This window comes from Phoca vitulina, unplaced genomic scaffold (assembly GCF_004348235.1).
Source record: "Phoca vitulina isolate PV1807 unplaced genomic scaffold, GSC_HSeal_1.0 scaffold17, whole genome shotgun sequence".
NCBI lineage: Eukaryota > Metazoa > Chordata > Mammalia > Carnivora > Phocidae > Phoca > Phoca vitulina.
In genome coordinates, this window is record NW_022589720.1 from 35,898,997 (window position 1) to 35,919,323 (window position 20,327).

The 20,327-nt window shown below is 38.6% G+C and overlaps 1 protein-coding gene across 2 annotated transcripts in view; it reads right to left on the reverse strand.

The window, feature by feature from the left end:
• Positions 1 to 20,327, reverse strand: part of EMB (embigin) — a 44,581-nt gene that overhangs the window by 23,954 nt on the left and 300 nt on the right. Inside the window, exons 2-3 of one of the 2 annotated variants that reach the window (XM_032415357.1) lie at positions 8,682 to 8,771; positions 7,429 to 7,518 (exon numbers count right to left, since the gene is read on the reverse strand). In XM_032415357.1, coding sequence (XP_032271248.1) covers positions 7,429 to 7,518; positions 8,682 to 8,771 — 180 coding nt within the window. The remainder of the gene's footprint in view (positions 1 to 7,428; positions 7,519 to 8,681; positions 8,772 to 20,327) is intronic. The other variant, XM_032415358.1, reaches the window with a different exon arrangement.

A 20,327-nucleotide genomic window follows, 5' to 3' on the forward strand; every position in this document is an offset into this window, starting at 1 on the left:
TTTCTTGCATAGGACAGTGTTTCCAGACATGCTTTAAAAGCAGAAACTTTTATTTATAATAGTTAAATGTACCACAACATAAAAAACTGGCAAAATGGGACAATTCTGTCTGAGGCAGAGATAGGAAATACAGAGCTTTCCTTTATTTTACCATAGAAGTCAGTGAGGTCCCATGTTATATCCTAAAATATAGATGGAACATCTAGAATCCTTATAGAAATAATTCAGATGGCCACTCTAACATGAAGCCAACACCCCCATGTAAAAGTGAAACATTCAATCCTATTTTTAACATGTTGCTCCATTTATATGATGCTCCTTACCGTATGGATTTTAACTAAGTTTATAAAATAACTCCTCTGACTAAGAATAAAACACATATATCTTAAACTTCATATTCAAAATTTGTACAATAACAAAAGAAAATTGTTCCTCTTATAATTTTCACCTCCTCCCAAATTAAATTTCATTCATGATCTTTTTTTTCACTGAATCTATCAAGTTATTTACATGCATCTGATCAGCGCAGTACTGATGTGATAGAGTCTAAAATACCTGTGGTTCCTGAATTCCATAGCTTAGAATAGAAAATCACCAATGTGCACAGGAAACCCAAAGGTTGTAAGCCTAACCTGAGTATAAAAGAGTGTATGGGTCTGTATGTATATGTGTGTCTATGTACATAATACACACATATATGCACACAATCTCGAAGTCCTCCCTTGGGAATCCCTCAAGACCTAGGAACTATGTGGCTGGTGTTATATAAGCACAGCTTATTCTCAAACTTTTGGGAATTTTATGCAGGCAGCATCAAAAGGAAGGGAAATACTAGGAAATGTGGATGGCTTCTACACAAATGAAGCTGGATTTACCAAACATAATTCAAAGCTTCAGCAATATTATGGAAAATGTTCTTAAATTAGCCAAGAAAAGATGCTGGCTGAATTTCATTAAACAAAGTTCCTGCTGGTCACAATTGTCCTCCATTTCCGTTAGTACCAGGTATAATGGTTATTTCCCTACTTTCTAAACTGATTTAAAATTATTTCAAAGAAAAATTTAAAAGGGACATGGTTCTATTTGAATTTTAGAAAGGCACATTTCTTCTTGTTTTCAACAATGTGGTATTTAATTTGAGGGTATAGCACTGAGTAATAATCCACCAATTAAATACATTTTTCTACAACATAAAGAATAGGACAGTATCACAACAACTTTTCATATCAGTTAGAGAGAAAATACAACTAATAGTTAAACTGTTTTAGCAATCAAATAGGTTACTATTATTTCCAAATAATTAACACAAAGTTAATCCAACACTCTGGTAGTGGACTATTATATTTTTGGATAACCAGAATCTGAAAACCCTTCCCCTCTGTGTAAGTTTTAATGAGAAATAAAGCCCCCTCAGTCACTATGTAAGCCAAAAATATTCCTTCTAACTCTCTGAGGCTAAGGGCAATGCCATTTGACTAATCATATCCTCCCACCTAGGACTTTAAAGTTAGAGGGAATGACTTAAGGACCTAGGCAAAATTGAGAAATTAATCACAACAAGCAATGGCAAATGTCTAGCAGTGATAAGGTGTCATTTCTTCATTTACCCATTCATTCAACACTTATTTACTGAACACCTGCTACATGCCTTTCACTTACCCATCCATTCACAACTGTACTAAAAATCTACTACGTGCCTTTACCCTGAGCATTGATATCAAGAGTACAGTACTAGCAACAATATTTTTTCTTTTTATTATGTTATGTTAATCACCATACATTACATCATTAGTTTTTGATGTAGTGTCCTATGATTCATTGTTTACGTATAACACCCAATGCTCTATGCAGAATGTGCCCTCATTAATACCCATCACCAGGCTAACCCATCTCCCCACCCCCCTCCCCTCTAGAACCCTCAATTGTTCTTAACCAGATTATGTCAAGGTTTCTTGCTGTCTTTCCTCCTTAGGTCTTTGGCATATTCTAGAATTTGGTTTCCATCCTAATCATAAAACTAGGGAAATAGAAAACACAGGGGAAAAACTTCTTGACATTGGTCTGGGCATTGATTTCATGGATATGAGCCCCAAAGCATAGACAACAAAAGCAAAAATAAACATGTAGAATTAATCAAACTAAAAAGTTTCTGCATAATAAACACTCAACAAAGTAAAGAGGCAACTTACAGAATGGAAGAAAATATTTGCCAACCATAATCTGATAAGGGGCTAATATCCCCAATATATAAGTAACACAACAACTCAAAAGCAAAAAAACAAATAACTCAATTTAAAAATGGGCAAAGGACCTGAATAAACATTTCTCTAAAGAAGAGATACAAATGATCAACAGATACCTGAGAAAAGAGAGCTCTTATACACTGCTGGTGGGATTGTAAATTGGTACAGCCATTATGGAGAACAGTATGGAGCTTCCTCAAAAAACTAAAAATAGAATTGCCATATGATCTAGCAATCCCATTTCTGGGTATATATCTAAAGGAAATGAAATCAGGATCCCAAGGAGATATTTGCACTGCCATGAACACTGCAGCATTGTTTATGAGAGCCAAGATGTGGAAACAACCCAAGTGCCCACAGAAAGAAGGATGCGTAAAGAAGATGGACTATTACTCAGGTATGAGAAAGAAGGAAACTCTGCCTTTTACAATAACGCGGACGAACCTGGAGGACATAACGCTAAGTGAAACAAGCCAGACAGGGAAAGGCAAATACCGCATTTTTTCACTTATATGTGGAATCTAAAAAAATAAAGAAAAAAGTTGAACTTATTGAAACAGAGAGTAAAAGGATGGTTACCAGGGACTGAGGGACTGGGGGAAATGGGGAGATGCTGGTCAAAAAGTACAAAGTTGCAATTATGTAGGATAAGACTAGAGAGCTAATGTACAGGCATGAAGACTCTACTTAATACTACTGTGTTGAACACTGGAAATATGCTAAGATAGTAGATTTCAGGTAAACTAATCATACAAAAAAAATAAGTTTGTGAGATGATATGTTAATTAGTTGACGGTAGCAACATTTCACTATATATGTGTATCAAGCCATCATGTTGTACACCTTAGGTACATATAATTTTTATTTTTAGATACTTTTCATTTATTTATTTATTTTTATTTTTTTAAAAGGTTTTATTTATTTATTTGACAGAGCACAAGCAGGGAGAAGCAGGCTCCCCGCTGGAGAGCCCAATGTGGGACTCAATCCCATGACCCTGGGATCATGACCCGAGCCGAAGGCAGAAGCTTAACTGACTGAGCCACCCAGGTGCCCTAAATACTTTTTAAAAAGGAAAAAAATTAATGTAATAGGAATCCGAACTCAAATGAGATCTAAATTATAGGTGATAATACAATATCATAAAATCATTAAGTCTCCTCCAAATTATTCTACAAATTTAGTGAAAAATCAGTCAAAATCCAAGAAGTATTTGTTGTGGAACTTGATTCCAAAAAAATCTACATGAAAGAGTGAAAATGTAGGACATTGGAAAACCTGTTAAAATAAAAAAGAACAAAGATATAAAGCTGTATCATAATGTTTCAAAAAAAATAATATTAATGTGTTAATGATGCTGCAAAATACCAAGAAATTAGGGAGAATTTTCTGGATTGCAAGTTGGAAACTATTAGTGGTCAGGAAGTCAAGTTAATAGTTATCACCAAATTTGTTTTTTTAAAGGATTGAAAAAGAAGAAACTACCAGTGTAACACACCTGTGAGGTGTGGGTGTTGCTTAACAAACATTTGTTTAGTGTGTGTGTGTGTTTGCCCATGTGTGTGCATGGGTGGTAAATCAGGTTATAAGATAAATTTATTTCTTACTTTGCCCAACTCTATAGAATGTTTGAAAAACATTGAAACAATAAAGGAACAGAATAGCACATAGGAATTTGGAATATGATTAGGGTGATATTTCAAAGCCGTAGGAAAAAGGAGAACTATTCAGTACAGGGTGTTGAGACCTTGGCTATCTATATAAAAATAATAATATAATAAAGTTAGTGACCTTTCACACACAGTACATAAAACTGTATTTCAAAAGGATTAAAAACTGAAGGGTAAAAAACTATGAAAATAATTCTGTAAAAATGATAGGAGAAAACAAAACAATGAAACTTCTTCACAATAAAAAACACCACGTAAATGTTTAAAGACAACTGGGAGACAATATTTGCAATTTCAATAAAAAGTATAAATTAGTATTTAAAATGTATAGCTGTCTCACATCAGTTTAAAAGTATATAAACACAACAGGAAAATGGATATGGGATATTAACACACACACACACACATATATAAGTATGTCCAATTCCAAAACACAAATTAAAACAACAGTGATACAGCTTTTAGCACTCATGCTGGCAAAGATGAAAGAGTTTAATAGTATCAGGTGGTGCTGGTCAGGAACTAAGGAGGATGAGAATCAAATATGAGAGTGAGGGAAAAGGTAAACTGTTACTTTGGAGGGCAATTTGCAAGTATGTATTAAAATTAAAATGCAGGCGCCTGGGTGGCTCAGTGGTTGGGCGTCCGCCTTCTGCTCGGGTCATGGTCCCAAGGTCCTGGGATCGAGCCCCACATCGGGCTCCCTGCTCAGCGGGAAGCCTGCTTCTCCCTCTCCCACTCCCCCTGCTTGTGTTCCCTCTCTCGCTGTGTCTCTCTCTGTCAAATAAATAAATAAAATCTTTAAAAAAATAAAATAAATAAAATGCACATAACTTCTAATTCAGCAATTCAACCCTGTGGCATTTATCTCCTAAAGGAACACACACAGTCATTCCCAGAGAGAGATACGTAGAAAGAAGTGTTCATTATTGAATGGTTTACAATAGAAAAAATTTTAAACAAACTAGGGTCCATTTAGAGGAAAACGTCTAAGAAAACTGGTATGTTTATACTGTGCACACAAGTAAAAGAAATAAGGTATGTCTATGTAATATGGCTAGATCTCAAGAATTAACACTGATTGACAATAAAAAATATTCAGAACAATACATATGGGTTTAAACCACTAATATTAAAGAATACAAAACAATGTTACATAGTACTCTATGAACAGAGGTTACCCCTGGAAAGAGTTCAGCTGAGACAGAAGTAGAGGGTGGTCAAAAGGGTTTTGACTTCCTCTGACAAGTTGAGTTTTCATCCCCAGAAATTCTATTTGGCTATTTTTCAAGCATGCTTTATCTTTTTTTTTTTTTTTTTTGATAGCATAATATTCTTTTCTCTTTTAATATTTCTTCTTTTATAACTCCACCTACTATTTCTGTAATCTGAAGTTCTGGACAATCCAATCCTACTGTTTCTTAGTTGACTCTCAGTCTTGGGGTCTACGTCACTGTATTTTATATTTGGGAGCCAGTCCTCAGTCCAGATTCCATAGCCAGAGCAAGCAATGTGTCCTTCCATAAATGTTTTTCATTCGCTTTCCTGCAGACCCAGGGTCATGTTTGTGTTATTTCTCAGCTTGCAAGCTCCTATATAACGCAGGTACTGTAAATTTGCAATCTAACTGTCATTGAGGGCAGGGCTTTGACTTTGAGTACTCAGGAGAGTCTTTGTATTTGATTCAGCAAGGCTAAAACCAGGAAGCCAACTTATCATGGCCTTGTGTTGATCCACTGTTGTTGCCCATCCCTCCCCTCCTCCCAGGTCGAGCCCTTTTCACTGTCTTCCTAGCCTTCTGGGGGTTTTCGGTTCCAGTTTTCTGGAAAGATCAGCTTTCTGGGGATTTTCAGTTCCTGCTCCCCTCCTCGCCTAGATTCAAGGCCTTGTTCTTAGATCTGTGGCTCTTAGAACTCAAATGCCCTGTCGACAAACACAAGGAACACTAACATGACTTCAATTTGTACGGGCGTGGTGCCTGGTCACCCAGTTTTGGTCAGCAGAAATTGTCTTAATTTTTTGTATTTAGCTAAATATTTAAAGGAATGTTTGCAATATTTTAAATTTTCTATGTGTGATAGGAGGGTTTTCAGATTCTCTAACTTACTATATATTACTACAAATAAAATGTTTCAATATTTTTAAACATCAACTCACTTTTACTTATAAATTAAAAATGCTAAATACATATCGGAGAAACCAAAACAGTATTTCTCTGTATGTGCCTTATTGAAGACGAAGATTTTGACTTAATTCTTAAAGACTGAGAAGATTTTGAACATAAGCAGCAGACAAGGGAAGGAATGGGATTATAACCGATCTGGTTCCCTATCCCACAACCCACTTACACTAGGAGGTCCCATGGCCTGCTACTTAGCACCATCATCTAACTTTTTGGTGAGATTCAATGTTAACAACCACTTTTTTGAGAGAGAGAGAGAGAGAGAATGTGTGCATGCATGAACAGGAGAGCAGAGGGAGAGGGAAAGAGACAATCTTAAGCAGGCTCCACACCCAGCGCGGAGCTTGACTCGGAGCTTGATCTCACAAGGACAACATAGAAATATATGCAAATTCAAGTAAACAATAATACGACAACATGAAAACATTCCACTCATAGAGGAGGTTAAAAATCCTAGCGACAGCAATAAGAAGAAAGCCTGTGGTTCCTAGTAAGCATAAATATATCTTCAGATTTAACTTCTATATTTCAGGAACGCCTAAGACCAAACTTTTTGATGGGAAGGCAACCAGAACAACCTACATGGAAATGCAAACCATGTCGACCACAGCTTGGAAATCCAGTCTTTCAAAAGGAATGTCAAATCTTTTCTTTTGTAAAATAAAAACAATCCAGACTTATCTAAGAAGAGATTTTATTCAAAAAGCCTATTGCGATAAGGAAGATGCTCCAAGGATCTGTCTGTAAGCATCTCAACATCACACAGAAACACTTTCCTCTTATAGGGAGGGGTAAGCCGGCTAGCAGGAACTTTTGAGAGGAAATGGGATAAACTAGTGGGGGGAAGCAGGATGAATGATCAGGCTGTGGTCAAGCATTAGTGCTTGCTCAGACTTGGGCCAAACCAAAGTTCAGGGGCCTGGGAGAAAGAAACAACGTGACTAGCATTTGATCAAGCTAAGGCAGAAGGTAACTACCAGACAACTCTGAACACTCGGTCTCTTCATAACAGCAAGAGTACTGGTTTTAATAGTAGTATTACAATAAAAGAGTAGTTAGGAGTTAAACCCTCCAAACAGGTTAGGTAAATAACCAACTAAAAAGTCCACTTTTTCTCTCTCTTCCTGGACACCTAACCCTTTTTTTCCCCAGGGTCCTTCCTGGGTAAGTAAGGGGTATGTTGTTGCCAACATGACCCAGACAGTCAAAGGATTTGCAAACTTATGTTCTCATACGGATCTCTCTTCAAGAAAAATTTCATCTGACAGAGGAAATCAATAACTAGAACATGAAAACATGGCTTCAAAAATTATTTGAAAGGCAACACATTTACCAGTCAGTGATATGCTATGACTCTCCAAGGAAAGGTTAGAATATTTTGTCATCATTTCTTCTCGGATGGATAGAGTCGTAAGAGGTGAAGCTGTAAGAAAAAGAAAATGTGATTGCATGTTATTATCAAGATGAAATAACTACAAGCTAGTTTGTAGCACCTAAAATGCTATATTGTATACGATTAATGAAAAATAAAATTAATTTAAAAAAATAACATAGGAGTGTTGCTGTAAGTGTTTTTTTTTAAAAGGTCTTATTTATTTATTTATTTGACACAGAGAGAGAGAGCATGAACAGAGGAAGGGGCAGGGAGCAGAGAGCCCTACTTGGAGCTTGATCCCAGGACCCCGGGATCACAACCTGAGCTGAAGGCAGATGCTTAACCGACTGAGCCACCCAGGCACCCTGTAATTACTTTTTACAATCAAGAATAAACTCCAAATATCGGAATAGAGACTGAGAACAAACAGGAGTTGTACAAAATCATAAAAAATTATTCTACCAAAAAAGGGCAGTGCAAACATTCCTTCGGTATCAGATGGGAGATAGGGGAAGCATACCTTTCATTCATATGAGAAAGAGAGAAACAGTTCTTAAGACTAAAGGACAGTTAAAGACTGGACAAGTAACTGGATAAAACATGTTACTGACTCAATAAATGCGTTTACAATACTTTAAATTCTAATTATACCTGTAACATTGTTCCTAAAATAGACAACTACTCTTACTCATTTAAAAAATCTGAGATGACTTTTGAACCACTGGAATCCAAAACTGTGAAAAAGAAAGCCGAGCTGAGCTTCAGTGCAGAATGCTTTACTTATTTTTCCATAGCACTGTCATCGACTCATTTGATAGCATCTTTAATTTCCCTGCCTAAAGGTCTTCCAGTGGATACATGAATTCCCCCTTCAATGCAAAGAGATTTGAATGGATGCACCAGCAAGAACTGATGAAAACGTGAGTCTCTGCCAATTGAAATGAACCTTTCCTTCTTCTCAGGTGTCCTTCTCCTACAGAGTCCTTCTTAGGCTCCCACGTCTGACCAGCCGCCCCCTCCCAGCACACAGAGCACACTGCCTTCATTGCGGTAGACTCCCACATCCTATGTTCTAATTGTATGAGGTAATGGCGTGTTTCTCCCACCAGACCATGAGTAAGGATTAATAATTTATGAGGCAAAATGCAATGGCTTACTTAAAAATAAAAACTTCTGGGGGCATTGTATTATTTGAAAGGCAACACATTTACCAGTCAGTGATATGTTATGACTCCCCAAGGAAAGGTTAGAATATTTTGTCATCATTTCTTCTCGGATGGGTAGAGTCGTAAGAGGTGAAGCTGTAAGAAAAAGAAAATGTGATTGCATATTATTATCAAGATGAAATGACTACAAGCTAGTTTGTAGCAGCTGAAATGCTATATTGTATACTATTCGTGAAAAGTAATGTTTTCAGGAAGCTCTGAGGAACTAGATCTCATACATTCACAGATATTCAGACATATATTGGGCTATTAAATGCGACCACATTTCCAACTTTTTCTATGTTCTTTTCTTTACTGAAAAATCCCTGATTTACATCAAGTAGCTTAAAAAAAATTATTTTGTTACCCTACCATTTGTAGTTTCTTTATAAAACATAAATGAAGACACTGAAGAATTAAATAAGAGTGCCAGGAAAAAGACAGACATGAAGAGGCAGAAAGAAGATGAGTGAACAAAGAGAGACAGAGAGACCATAATAAAGGGCATAAAATGAGGAGAGAGAAGAGAAAACGGCTGCACAGTGAGAGTTTCTGCTGTTTTCCAGCTACAGTTACAGACTGGGTTACCCTCTACCAAACTGACTTGGGGTTCTCCTCTGGCGCTTCTCTCATCTTTTCAAAACTTTTACTGAAAAAAAAAAAAGTTTCCATTTCCTCCCTCCCACTCTCCTCAAAACTGCTGCTGCTGCTTCTTCTTCTTTTTTTTTTTTTTTTGTACACTGGCTACTGTTCTTTGACTGTGAGGCCAGAACCTACCTCCCATAAACACTACCCCAACTCTATCAAGTAAGTCAGAAAAGGGGAAAAGGCTTATGACTGTAGTCTTGGCTGCATTCTTAAAACTTCTCATTCTCATTCAGTTAAGTTAAACCTGAGCCTTTTTTATTTCACTTTCTTAATACTCTGCTCAGAAACTTACTCCTAGTGCAAAATTAGATTTCCAGTTCTTTTCTTATGTGTATGAAAAATATTATCAAAGTTAGTGATCACCTTTGTTGCCTCAGCTTATGGACAGCTTTTACAGTATTGCCTAATAAAAATATCTACCTAGCAGAACCTCGCTCTCCAGTAAGCTGTGTTCCAAAGGCTTGATCACTTCTAAAGCAGCTTTGGAAGGTGGAGTGCACTTTCTCATAAAGTAATCCTTTAATGAATTTAATATGTAAATCATAGCACCCTCTGACATTCTCACCGGGCTATCAAGAATACAAAACATTTCTTCCACTCACATCTAATATTCATTCATTCATATTCTTTCTGTCTCCATCTCTCTCTGTCTCTCTCTCTCTCTCTCTCACACACACACACACACACGCATGCACACACACATACACACACAGCCAAAAAGGTTCCTATCAACATTCTTTTTCTAATGAAAAAAATTGTTTTTCCATTCTTGGGCATAGCTCACTTAGAGGTTGTATTTAAGAGGAAATATCTCAGGAAGATGAAAGCAGATGCTATTGACTTACAGATAGGAAGCCAGGAGGGTGCGGATGGGAAGGAATGAACTGTTCTACATCATCCGTTCTGTGAAACTCGCAAAACATAAGCTTTGATATCTTTGTTCCCTTGCTAAGGAGTTCTCTTTTCTTGGCCTAGCCCTACTGCAGAGCTGAATATAATTGTAAGGGTTCTCATCACACTCTTTATGCCTAAAACAAGCCCATAATCCTTCAAGATGGTCTAATATCATTTATTCATATTATTAGTAGTATTCACACTATCAACAGCAATAAGAAAGTGACATAAGCTGAAAAAAGGTGTTTTATTCCTTCTTACTTTATTTCAATAAGTGAATATAGAGAGAGCATCTGATACATGCTTGATGCTGGTAAGGAGTATGAAGCTGAGTAAACTTGGTCCCTACAGGGCCACATGGATCATAATAATATCAATTTAGGCCCACAATTTGTAACTGAAAGTCATTAAAATTTCAGAGTGCCACCATTCACAGTATTGACTATAACTAGCCCATGTATTTTCCAACTTGGCAGGTGAGCAGCAGAGGATGAAGCCTGATTTACATCTTTTTTTTTTTAAGATTTTATTTATGTATTTGACAGAGAGAGACAGTGAGAGAGGGAACACAAGCAGGGGGAGTGGGAGAGGGAGAAGCAGGCTACCCGTGGAGCAGGGAGCCCGATGCGGGACTGGATCCCAGGACCCTGGGATCATAACCTGAGCTGAAGGCAGATGCTTAACAACTGAGCCACCCACGCGCCCCCTGATTTACATCTTTGAGAGACTCTGAAGGTGGAACAGAGGTGGAGACAATGTCACAGAGATGAGCTCAGGGGCTGGGGTTATTTTGCCATTTCTCAATATCAGGACTGGATGGGAGAGCCTACTTGTATTAGGAGAAGAGAAGAGAGGTCCAGACTTGGCCTGGGCAAAATCTAAGCTTACAGAAGCTGACAGAATAGGAGGGAAAAGAAAAGCCAAGCTTCAAGAGGAGGGAAGTTTGGGTAGCTCCAGAATATACTAGCTGTTATGACCACTTCCCACTGCCAGTCCATATATTAAAAACACAGACATCCATAAACCAGCCACAACCTGTCCCCTAACTTCATATCCCCTCTAAAGCATTTATCTTGATCAGGCTCCAGATTCCACTGAACAAGCCCCAAGTGCAAAAGAACATGTGTCACTCTTGTGATTTTTTTTGCCTTCGGGAAAAGTCCCTTCAAGAGGCAATGTATACAAACGTCTTGAGTAGAAAAAGCAGGGCCGTCTACGGAAGGTACTAGAATATAAAAGTGAGAAGTTCTTTGCTTGGCCAAGATAGATATATAGATATATAGATATATAGATATTTTTAATCAAAGAAGTGGCAATGTAAACTTTATTGCTTTCCGTAGGAGGACAACTGGCAGGAGGCAGAGATTGGTGTTTAAAAGGAAATTGGCAGGAGAGTCAGGCAGATGTGGTTTGAATATGTCCCCGAAAGGATTAGGCAGTCACGAAAAGAAACACAAAATGGAGAGGCAGGAATTTGGGATCCTAATCCAAGTTCTGCCTGTCTTGTTACTCGGGGTTTCATTTCATGGAGAAGAGAGGGAGGATCAGAAGAGTCTAATATTGAGTGATGGTGTCAAGATCATAGCATACATTCCTCAAGTTATCACGCTCACCCCTCTCTTAATCATTGCGGGAAACTTTCCACCCAGCCTTCTCTTACAGTCAGTGGCAAAATTGCCACATAAAAGAGTAACATCTAATAGTTTTTCTAAAGATTAAAGATTTTCCTCCCTCTGCAGGGGCGATGGGCCATGAGGGTGTTGCATCAAAGAGCTGAATAACAACCTAATTTTCACCTATTACTAGTTCATGTGAAATAGCAAAATAGTCTCTACTTAAATTTATCTTTCACATACTACATTTTAAAATAGACATTGCTAGATGGGTTTATAATTTATGCTATTAAAATTTTTAAAAGAAATAAACATGCTATAATTTCTACTTAAAATATTAATGTAACATTTTTACATATTTAATTCTGGAGCTCCATTTTAACTGAAGTAAATTGGGAAGAAAAAAAAAAGAGGATAAGTAACACTAGAACACTGCCTTGGGAACCTAGATTTGCTTTTCTCTAAATGGGAAAATAAGTTCAATCATACCTCTGTTTAAGAATAAGCATTTTCTCTAAATTCCCCCCAAACATCTTTATTATATTTTATGATTTTGGAAGGGTCTAGACTTCATTTAGAAAAAGGTGTAAGTAAAAGCTGTTATTAGGATAAATATCACTCTCTCTTTTTTTCTCTCTCCCCCATATAATGCACTGATTGCTATCAATATGCAGAATTAACAATGTTTTTAATAAATCTTAATTTTAGCATTCTGATACACAGTATTATGAATGTGCAGCCCAGTTACAAAAACGCTATAACTTAGGAGTGGATAATATATACTATTTAGAATAATATATACTATTTAGAAAACAGAGGTTTGGAATTCAGAATATATTTCCTCATGGAAGCAATGCTATATATAACCACAAGATCCCATGCCAAATTGTAAAAGCGATTTAAGCCATGATACGGCTAAACTGCAGCATTAAAATATCCAAGTACAAATACTTCTAATAAACAGTGCTTTTAGAGTTCTACTTCTGGAATCTAGAAACACAGTATTCCTATCCTGTCTGTAATGGCAACAGTAGGAAGAAGAGAAGGGGAGAATGAGGCTATCTTGATTCCCAGACACTATAATCCACAGGGAGTTTGTCAAGAAAAGAGAAAAGAAGGTTTGGCAAGAAAATAAATTCCTGATGGGGACATTTATAAGTCAGACTCTCTAGGTCAGGGACAGATTAAAAAAACAAACAGGAAGCTCATATTTTTTCTACATAGAATGAGAACCATTGGGCAAAAAGACCATTTTTAGGGGCGCCTGGGTGGCTCAATCGGTTAAGCGTCCTACCCTTGATTTCGGCTCAGGTCATGATCTCAGGGTTGTGAGATCGAGCCCTGCGTTGGGCTCTGTGCTGGGCACGGAGGCTGCTTAAGATTCTCCCTCTCCCTCCCCCTCTGCCCCGCCCCTCACTCCACTTGGGCACATGCACATACACACTCTCTCTTAAAAAAAAACAAAGGCCATTTTTAGACCACCAACAAAAAAACCTGAAGAACAATTAAAAAGCCTAATAACAAGAACAGTGTGCACTTTTACAAAGCCTTGTAAAACTGGTTTTAAACCTTGGTCATATTGAAATATAAACAAATTGATCTTTTCTTTGAAATAGGATTATTGCAATAAAATACATTTCGAAGGGTGGTGTAAAAACTCGTTTTAAACTACCTCTAAACGGTCATTAAGATATGTTAACAGTGAATCTTAGGCCAAATAAAACTTTTTTTTAAAGATTTTATTTATTTATTTGACACAGAAAGAGAGATAGAGAGGGAGAGAGCACAAGCAGAGGGAGTGGCAGGCAGAGGGAAAAGCAGGCTCCCCACTGAGCAGGGAGCCCGATGCGGGACTCGATCCCAGGACCCTGGGATCATAACCTGAGCCAAAGTCAGCTGCTTAACCGACTGAGCCACCCAGGCACCCTGCCAAATAAAACTCTTAAAAAATAAAACCCCAAAGGTCGGACTAGGATTCCTGCTCTTTCTGAAGACTGTGGGTTTTTCAGATGTTTCACCCACTAGATTATTCTTGGATAAGACTTAGATTCTGTTCAGTGGTTCTCAACTGGGGCTGACTTTTGTCCTCCACAGGACATTTAGCAATGTCCAGAGGCATTTGAATGTCACAACTTGGAGAAGGTTACTACTTGTATCTAATAGGTTACAGTCGTTTCCTAGGGCTGCCAGAAAAAAAATTACCACAAATGTGGCAGCTTAAAACAACAGAAGTTTATTCTCTCATAGTTCTGGAGGCTAGAAGCCTGAAATCAAGGTGCAGGGCTTTGCCCCCTCTGAAGGCTCTGGGGAAGAATCCCTCCTTGCTTCTAGCTTTAGTGGGTGCCAGCAACCCTCGGCATTCCGTGGCTTGTAGCTGCATGGCTCCCGTCTCTGGCTCCATCTTCCCTCTGAGTGTGTCTGTCTCTGTATCCAAATCTCCCTCGTTTCTTTCATAAAGACCACAGTCATTGGGTTAAGGGTCTATCCTAATCTAGTATGACCTCATTTTAACTTGATTACATCTGCAAAGACCCTCCTCTCAAATAATCACTTTCGTGGGTACACACAGTCAGGACTCGGACATAACTTTTTTGGAGACACAACACACCCAGTACATAGGAGAGGCCAGAGATGCTGCGAAGCATTCTGCAATGACAATCCCCCACGACAGAGAATTATCCAGCCCCAGGTGTCAATAATGCCAAGGTTGAGAAACCCTGATTTCAAAGCAGGTACATCCTCAACTCTGATTCTTCAGTGGGATGATTTTTAATAATCTTCAAAAGGCCCTGTGGCCCCGAGGTCCTGTTCTATATACTTTAGGTGTAGATATTTTAAAGCAAGAACATTTCTTGTCACCCTTTTATGCCAGCCCCACCTTTGTCAGGGGCCTATTTTGAGGACCTTTTACGGAAAGGCACTAAGTGCTGGATGGAGTTTTGAAATGCAAACCAGGAAATCTGTGATAGCTATTAGCTAGCTCCAGACTCTTGGCTACAACATGAAAGCACTTTGGGCTTCAAGATCAATCAAATGAGATATCTAAATTCCCTTTCAGGATCTCAGAACTATGTCATTATAAGGCTATAAAAAAAGATTCTGTCTTGGGAGTAGAGATACATTAGTAATGATATAATCACAACTTTAAAAATTGCAGAAAAATGTTATTTTCAGTTAAAAGAATAACACCATTTTCAAAGATAACATCTATTATTTCTACACTGACAATATGTTATTTGAGATATTTTATTATGCGTGAACAGTGACTATGTTTTATTAGGAGTAGGGGGTTTTATTTTTAATAAAACGTTGTGAGGTTTTTTCTTTTTTTATTTTTCTTTTTAAGATTTTATTTTAAGTAATCTCTATACCCAGCATGGGGCTTGAACTCACAATCCTGAGATCAAGAATCGCACGCTCCACTGACTGAGCCACCCAGGTTTTTTTCCTTCTACGTCACTGTGTGTCCTAGTTGTTTATTTCTACGGTTCACATTATATTGTGAAATATGGGAGGCCAATGATACAAAAGTAATTTCAAAAGAGTACAGTCCAGGACAAATAGCCTTCACACTTATAATCTGTTTGAGGACAAATACTCCTTTGGAAAATGGTACTTAATTACATAAACTGATGACAGTTTCTCTCTCATTATGGCTTAATGTCTATGTTAAGTAAAGCTTTCTCAGAAAGAGTTGAAATTCTTTTTGCTTCTTTTCAAAAGATCTCAAACAAAAGAGTTTTGAGTACAGAATAAAGAATTCTTCCCCTGAACCACCTGAGAATAAGCTGCTGACCTGATGACTCATTCCGTCTAAAACATGACTGTACATTCCCAGAAAGACCTACCCCCCCTCCACTTCATCTCAATATGGCCATTAAAGTTGGGAAATTGACATTTATGCATTACCATCTCATCCCACACCTCATCGAAATTTCAACAAAAGTCCTGAAGATGTACTTTTCAGCCAAAGGCTGCAGTCCAGAATTACATGTTGCCCTCAGCTACCATGTCCCTTCTATTCTCCTTCACTCTGTCTCAGCTTTAGTCATTCTTGACTCTTATGACCAGTAGAGATCCAGTATGATTATCTTGTAATATAATTTGATTTGGAGTAGACCTTTGGCAAATATATCACAGAGGTGATACTGTGTTCTTCTCATTGCATACTATTAGATGGCCCATAGTTTTTATTCCTCTCTTTGCTGATGGTTTTTACTTTGATCATTTGTTTAAAGAGGTGTCTGCCAGGCTTCTCCATGATAAAGTCGTTCTTTTTCTCTTTTCATGAATACTACTTTATGAGATTTGTGGGAACTTACTTTAAAACTATGTAGTATTTTGTGCCTCATCAAACTTTCAATTGATTCATTTAATTAATTTATATCGGTATGTACTCATGAATACCTGTATTATTCAATGGGCATTATTCAGTGGATACTAATGGATACAAGTCCATTAGTATTATTATTTATGTTGATGCTCAATTTGTCCTAGATCTGTTCAGTGGGAGCCCTCTGGCTTTTGTATCCTTTTGACATGGCCCATCATTCTTTGAGCACTTCATTGCTCTCTGGCACAAGAGGTTCAGGGCTTGTCTTACACTTTCTCCTCCCTATTCATAAAATCAGCCATTTCTCCAGGAAGTCCCAGTTACCATTAGTAAAGAATGGTACGTAGATCAAGATCAAGATCCGACTCATCACTATTGGGAAATCACTGCTCCACCTCAGTGGGCAGAGCTAATATGTGCATGTATATTCATACACACACATATATGTAAATATATGTGACATGTATGCATTATACATATATTTACACATATACACATTTATATCTGTTTATATAGAGACATGAAAGACAGATCATGACAGATCTGAAGTCATGAATTTATGCCAGTGCTGTCAATCGCAATCCAACACCACAAGCTTCACTCTAGTTTTTCCTTTATTTCCTTCTTCTCTAGAGAAAAACCCGGATCCTATTATCCTTACTAGCTTTACTTATTTGCTCAGTCTCCCTGTATGCAACTAATATCCCATTGTCACTGCCACTCTTGACCCCAAAGAAATGTCTTCCACACCCACTCAGGCCCTGACATCCTCCACTGCTTGCTCTTCTGCACGCTTAACCCACACCCTCTGATCAGGATCGGGCTGCCCCTGTGTAGAAGCCCCTGTCACTCTGCTCAGCTCAGAGGCTGAGATCTAGGGCCCCCCACCCTCTGCAGGAGGACCCACCTCACTGTGCTCAGGCTCTAAGACTCCACATGGGGCCATGCCCCTACCTGGATGCCCTCCGGACCTGGCTCAGCCTCTAATTCCCTGATCTGGGACCCTCTGGCTTCCTCCAACAAGGGAGGTTGCCTCCCTGCATTCCCCAACCTAATGACTATAAGACCCATTCCCAGAAGGAAGAGAAGGAGATGGAGACAAGAGGTGGGGACAAAAGAACAGGAAGAGGAAGAGCCAGTTGAACTAATTCTTAACAAATGTGTATATTATTTTAAATGTGATGATAATTTAGAGTCACAATTTTGATGCATCAGATATAACTCCATTAAAGATAAGGTTATAATCTGTTCCTTTAAACAATGTATGACTTGAAACTGCTAAAACACTGCTGAAGTTTTCTGCTTAGACACAGACTAACACAATGTTAAGAGTGTGTGGGTGCTTGAATAATATTTGTTCTCACAAATATTTATTGCTAGGCAGTGGCTGTGTATGTATGTGGGATGGGGAGTGTCTCCAGAAAGGAAGGTGGGTGATCAAGAGTGTATATAAGCACTGTCCTCCAGAAGCTTACAACGATCATTTCAAATGATTCCCCTGCAAACACATTTTTCAGAAGATAAACACGACCCCTTCCCTCAATTTGTTCTACTTAAGAGTAATAATAATGATGTTTAAATATTCCCATTTATCTAATATTTGCTTTTATAAAGTTACTTTACCTTTCTTATGTAACTGAAACAGCTTAAAAGAATTCAGGTGAGTCCCTGCGCCTAACTTTGAGAACTCCAAGTGTGTTAGTATGCCCTTCAGCTACAACCAAGCATTTAGATCCATACGGCGTGCTCTGTCAGTGGTTCCAAACTTTCATAGACATACCCAGTTGTCTCAGAGAGACAACTGTGTATTGTGTTTAAGAAAACAGGCATTGGAGGGGGCGCCTGGCTGTCTCAGTCCGTACAGCAAACAACCCTTGATCTCAGGGTCATGAGTTCAAGCCCCATGTTGGGCTCAGAGCTTACTTAAAAATATAAAAAAATAAAGAAAACAAGCATTGAAGTCAGACTGAACAATGCTAAGTTTCTAGCTCTACTACTTGAATAATTATATATAATTGGGCCATTATTTAATATCCCTAAATTCCAATGTCCTCATCTGAAAGTCAGGGACAATAAAAGCTAACCCATAGGGTTATATACCGCACAGTGCAATGCCTGGCACATAGTTGTTATACAGTAAAGGTGATAAATTATAACATTTTTATTATTAAAATTTGGCCCAAAGTCTTAGGCTTATAGAACACCTACTTCCAAGTAGTTCAAAGCACCTAGATAAAAAATACCCAGTAAACTTCATAATAGCCTTTAGCAAAGAGGAAACTGAATCTCATAGAGCTCCATACAGAGTCTATAAAATGAGATAAGTTTGCTTCACAATTTTTAATTCTGCCTTAAAATGAGATGCTAACTTCATAACTTTCATACAGCACATCATTCTACAATTTTTTTTTTTAAAGATTTTATTTATTTATTTGACAGAGAGAGACACGGCGAGAGAGGGAACACAAGCAGGGGGAGTGGGAGAGGGAGAAGTAGGCCCCCCGCGGAGCAGGGAGCCCGATGTGGGGCTCGATCCCAGGACCCTGGGATCATGACCTGAGCCGAAGGCAGACGCTTAACGACTGAGCCACCCAGGCGCCCCTATTATTTTAACTTAAGTGGAGCTAAAAGGCCCGACTGACACTGTATACACACACAGACACTTGCCATACCTACATACATCATCCCATTTATTTACAACTTTGCTAATTTATTCCACTTTCTTTTCTTCCCTACTTTTTTCTTTAGAAGTCTGCTCTGAATGTCAGTTTAAACCTGACTCCCAGCTAACCAACAGTTTAGATATTCACACAATGTGCACTCTCTGGGGCCATTATAATTTGAAAGCAGTGGTAGTCAACCCGCTTAGGATCACGTGACTAAAATCACAGGGGAGCTTTCAAAATACCTGATGTTCAGGCTAAATCCCTGGCCAACTGAATAAAAAATTTTGAGGGCAGGATCCAGCTGTTAAAGCTCCCAGATAATTCCAACATAGAACCAACTGGAGAACCCCACTTCTAGAACTCACCCAGAATGCAATGGTCCTCAGAGCTGAGCTGGTCCTCAGTCTTAAGTGAAAGAGGAGTGAATCTAGAAATAGCCCCAAGTCCTTGACCATTCTTTGTAAGTAGTATGAATGAAAAAGAGGTATGTGGCTAGGAAGTGGGACAAGGAAATTTAGGAACTGAAGCAACCCAAAATGTTTTGTCCAAGATGGTAACAACTAGGCCTTTTAAAGGACAGTTGTAAAAATGGAATAATCCTATCCTTTGGATTATCTTACCATCTTTATGTTACAAAAACTCTACATGCTATAAGTTCATAAAAGTGAATTCCTATGAAAGTTTGAAGATCTTGTGTAGAATATCTTAATTTTAGTTGCTGATAGGCACTATTTGCTAACCTGATTGGCAGTCCACTGTCCTAATTAGCTGCTAACACGTTGAATATGTTAACACAAAAACCTGAATTAGAAAGTAGGTTGGATTGAGATACTTTCAACATAAAAGGTAATTATAAACAGGTGAAGCTAAAATGGCAAATTTGGTGTTGGTTTTGGTAATGTTTCGCACATAGATCCCTCTTTCAAAGTTTCTTAAACAATCAAAACAATAACCACAAAAAATTCGCTTTCAAAGACCATGGTGTATGTAAAAAAAGATACACACACACACACACAATATCCAATGAGTTGTGGGCTTCGGTTCGTTAGTTGGCTGTGGTTTGCTGTTATTTCAACTCAGTTGTAAAAAACATCCTCAAAGCAAAGCCAACCCACCTGCCAGGCAGGGAGGTGATATTTAAACCTACTATGAATTCAAGCGAAGGGAGCTGGCCTTGGAGAATGTGGCTTTCCGAAATCCTGCCGCTTTTGCGGAAACCGAGTCGCTACCTTGCTCCCGCCGGCACCCTCACACCCTGCCGCCCTCGCCCTTGGAACACCCAGACACTGTCCTACTACCAACGCCCCCGACTCGCGGGGCGCTCTTGCTTCCAGATTCCATCCCTGGAGCGGAGGAGCCCCACCGCTCCAGTCTCCTCGTCCAGCTGAGACAACCCAAGCCTGGCCAATGGGAGGAGGCGGCCGCCGCTGGCCACCCGCCGTCGCCAGCCTCCCCGCGCCTCTCCACACCAACCCTGCCCCGGCGCGTCGGCTAAGCC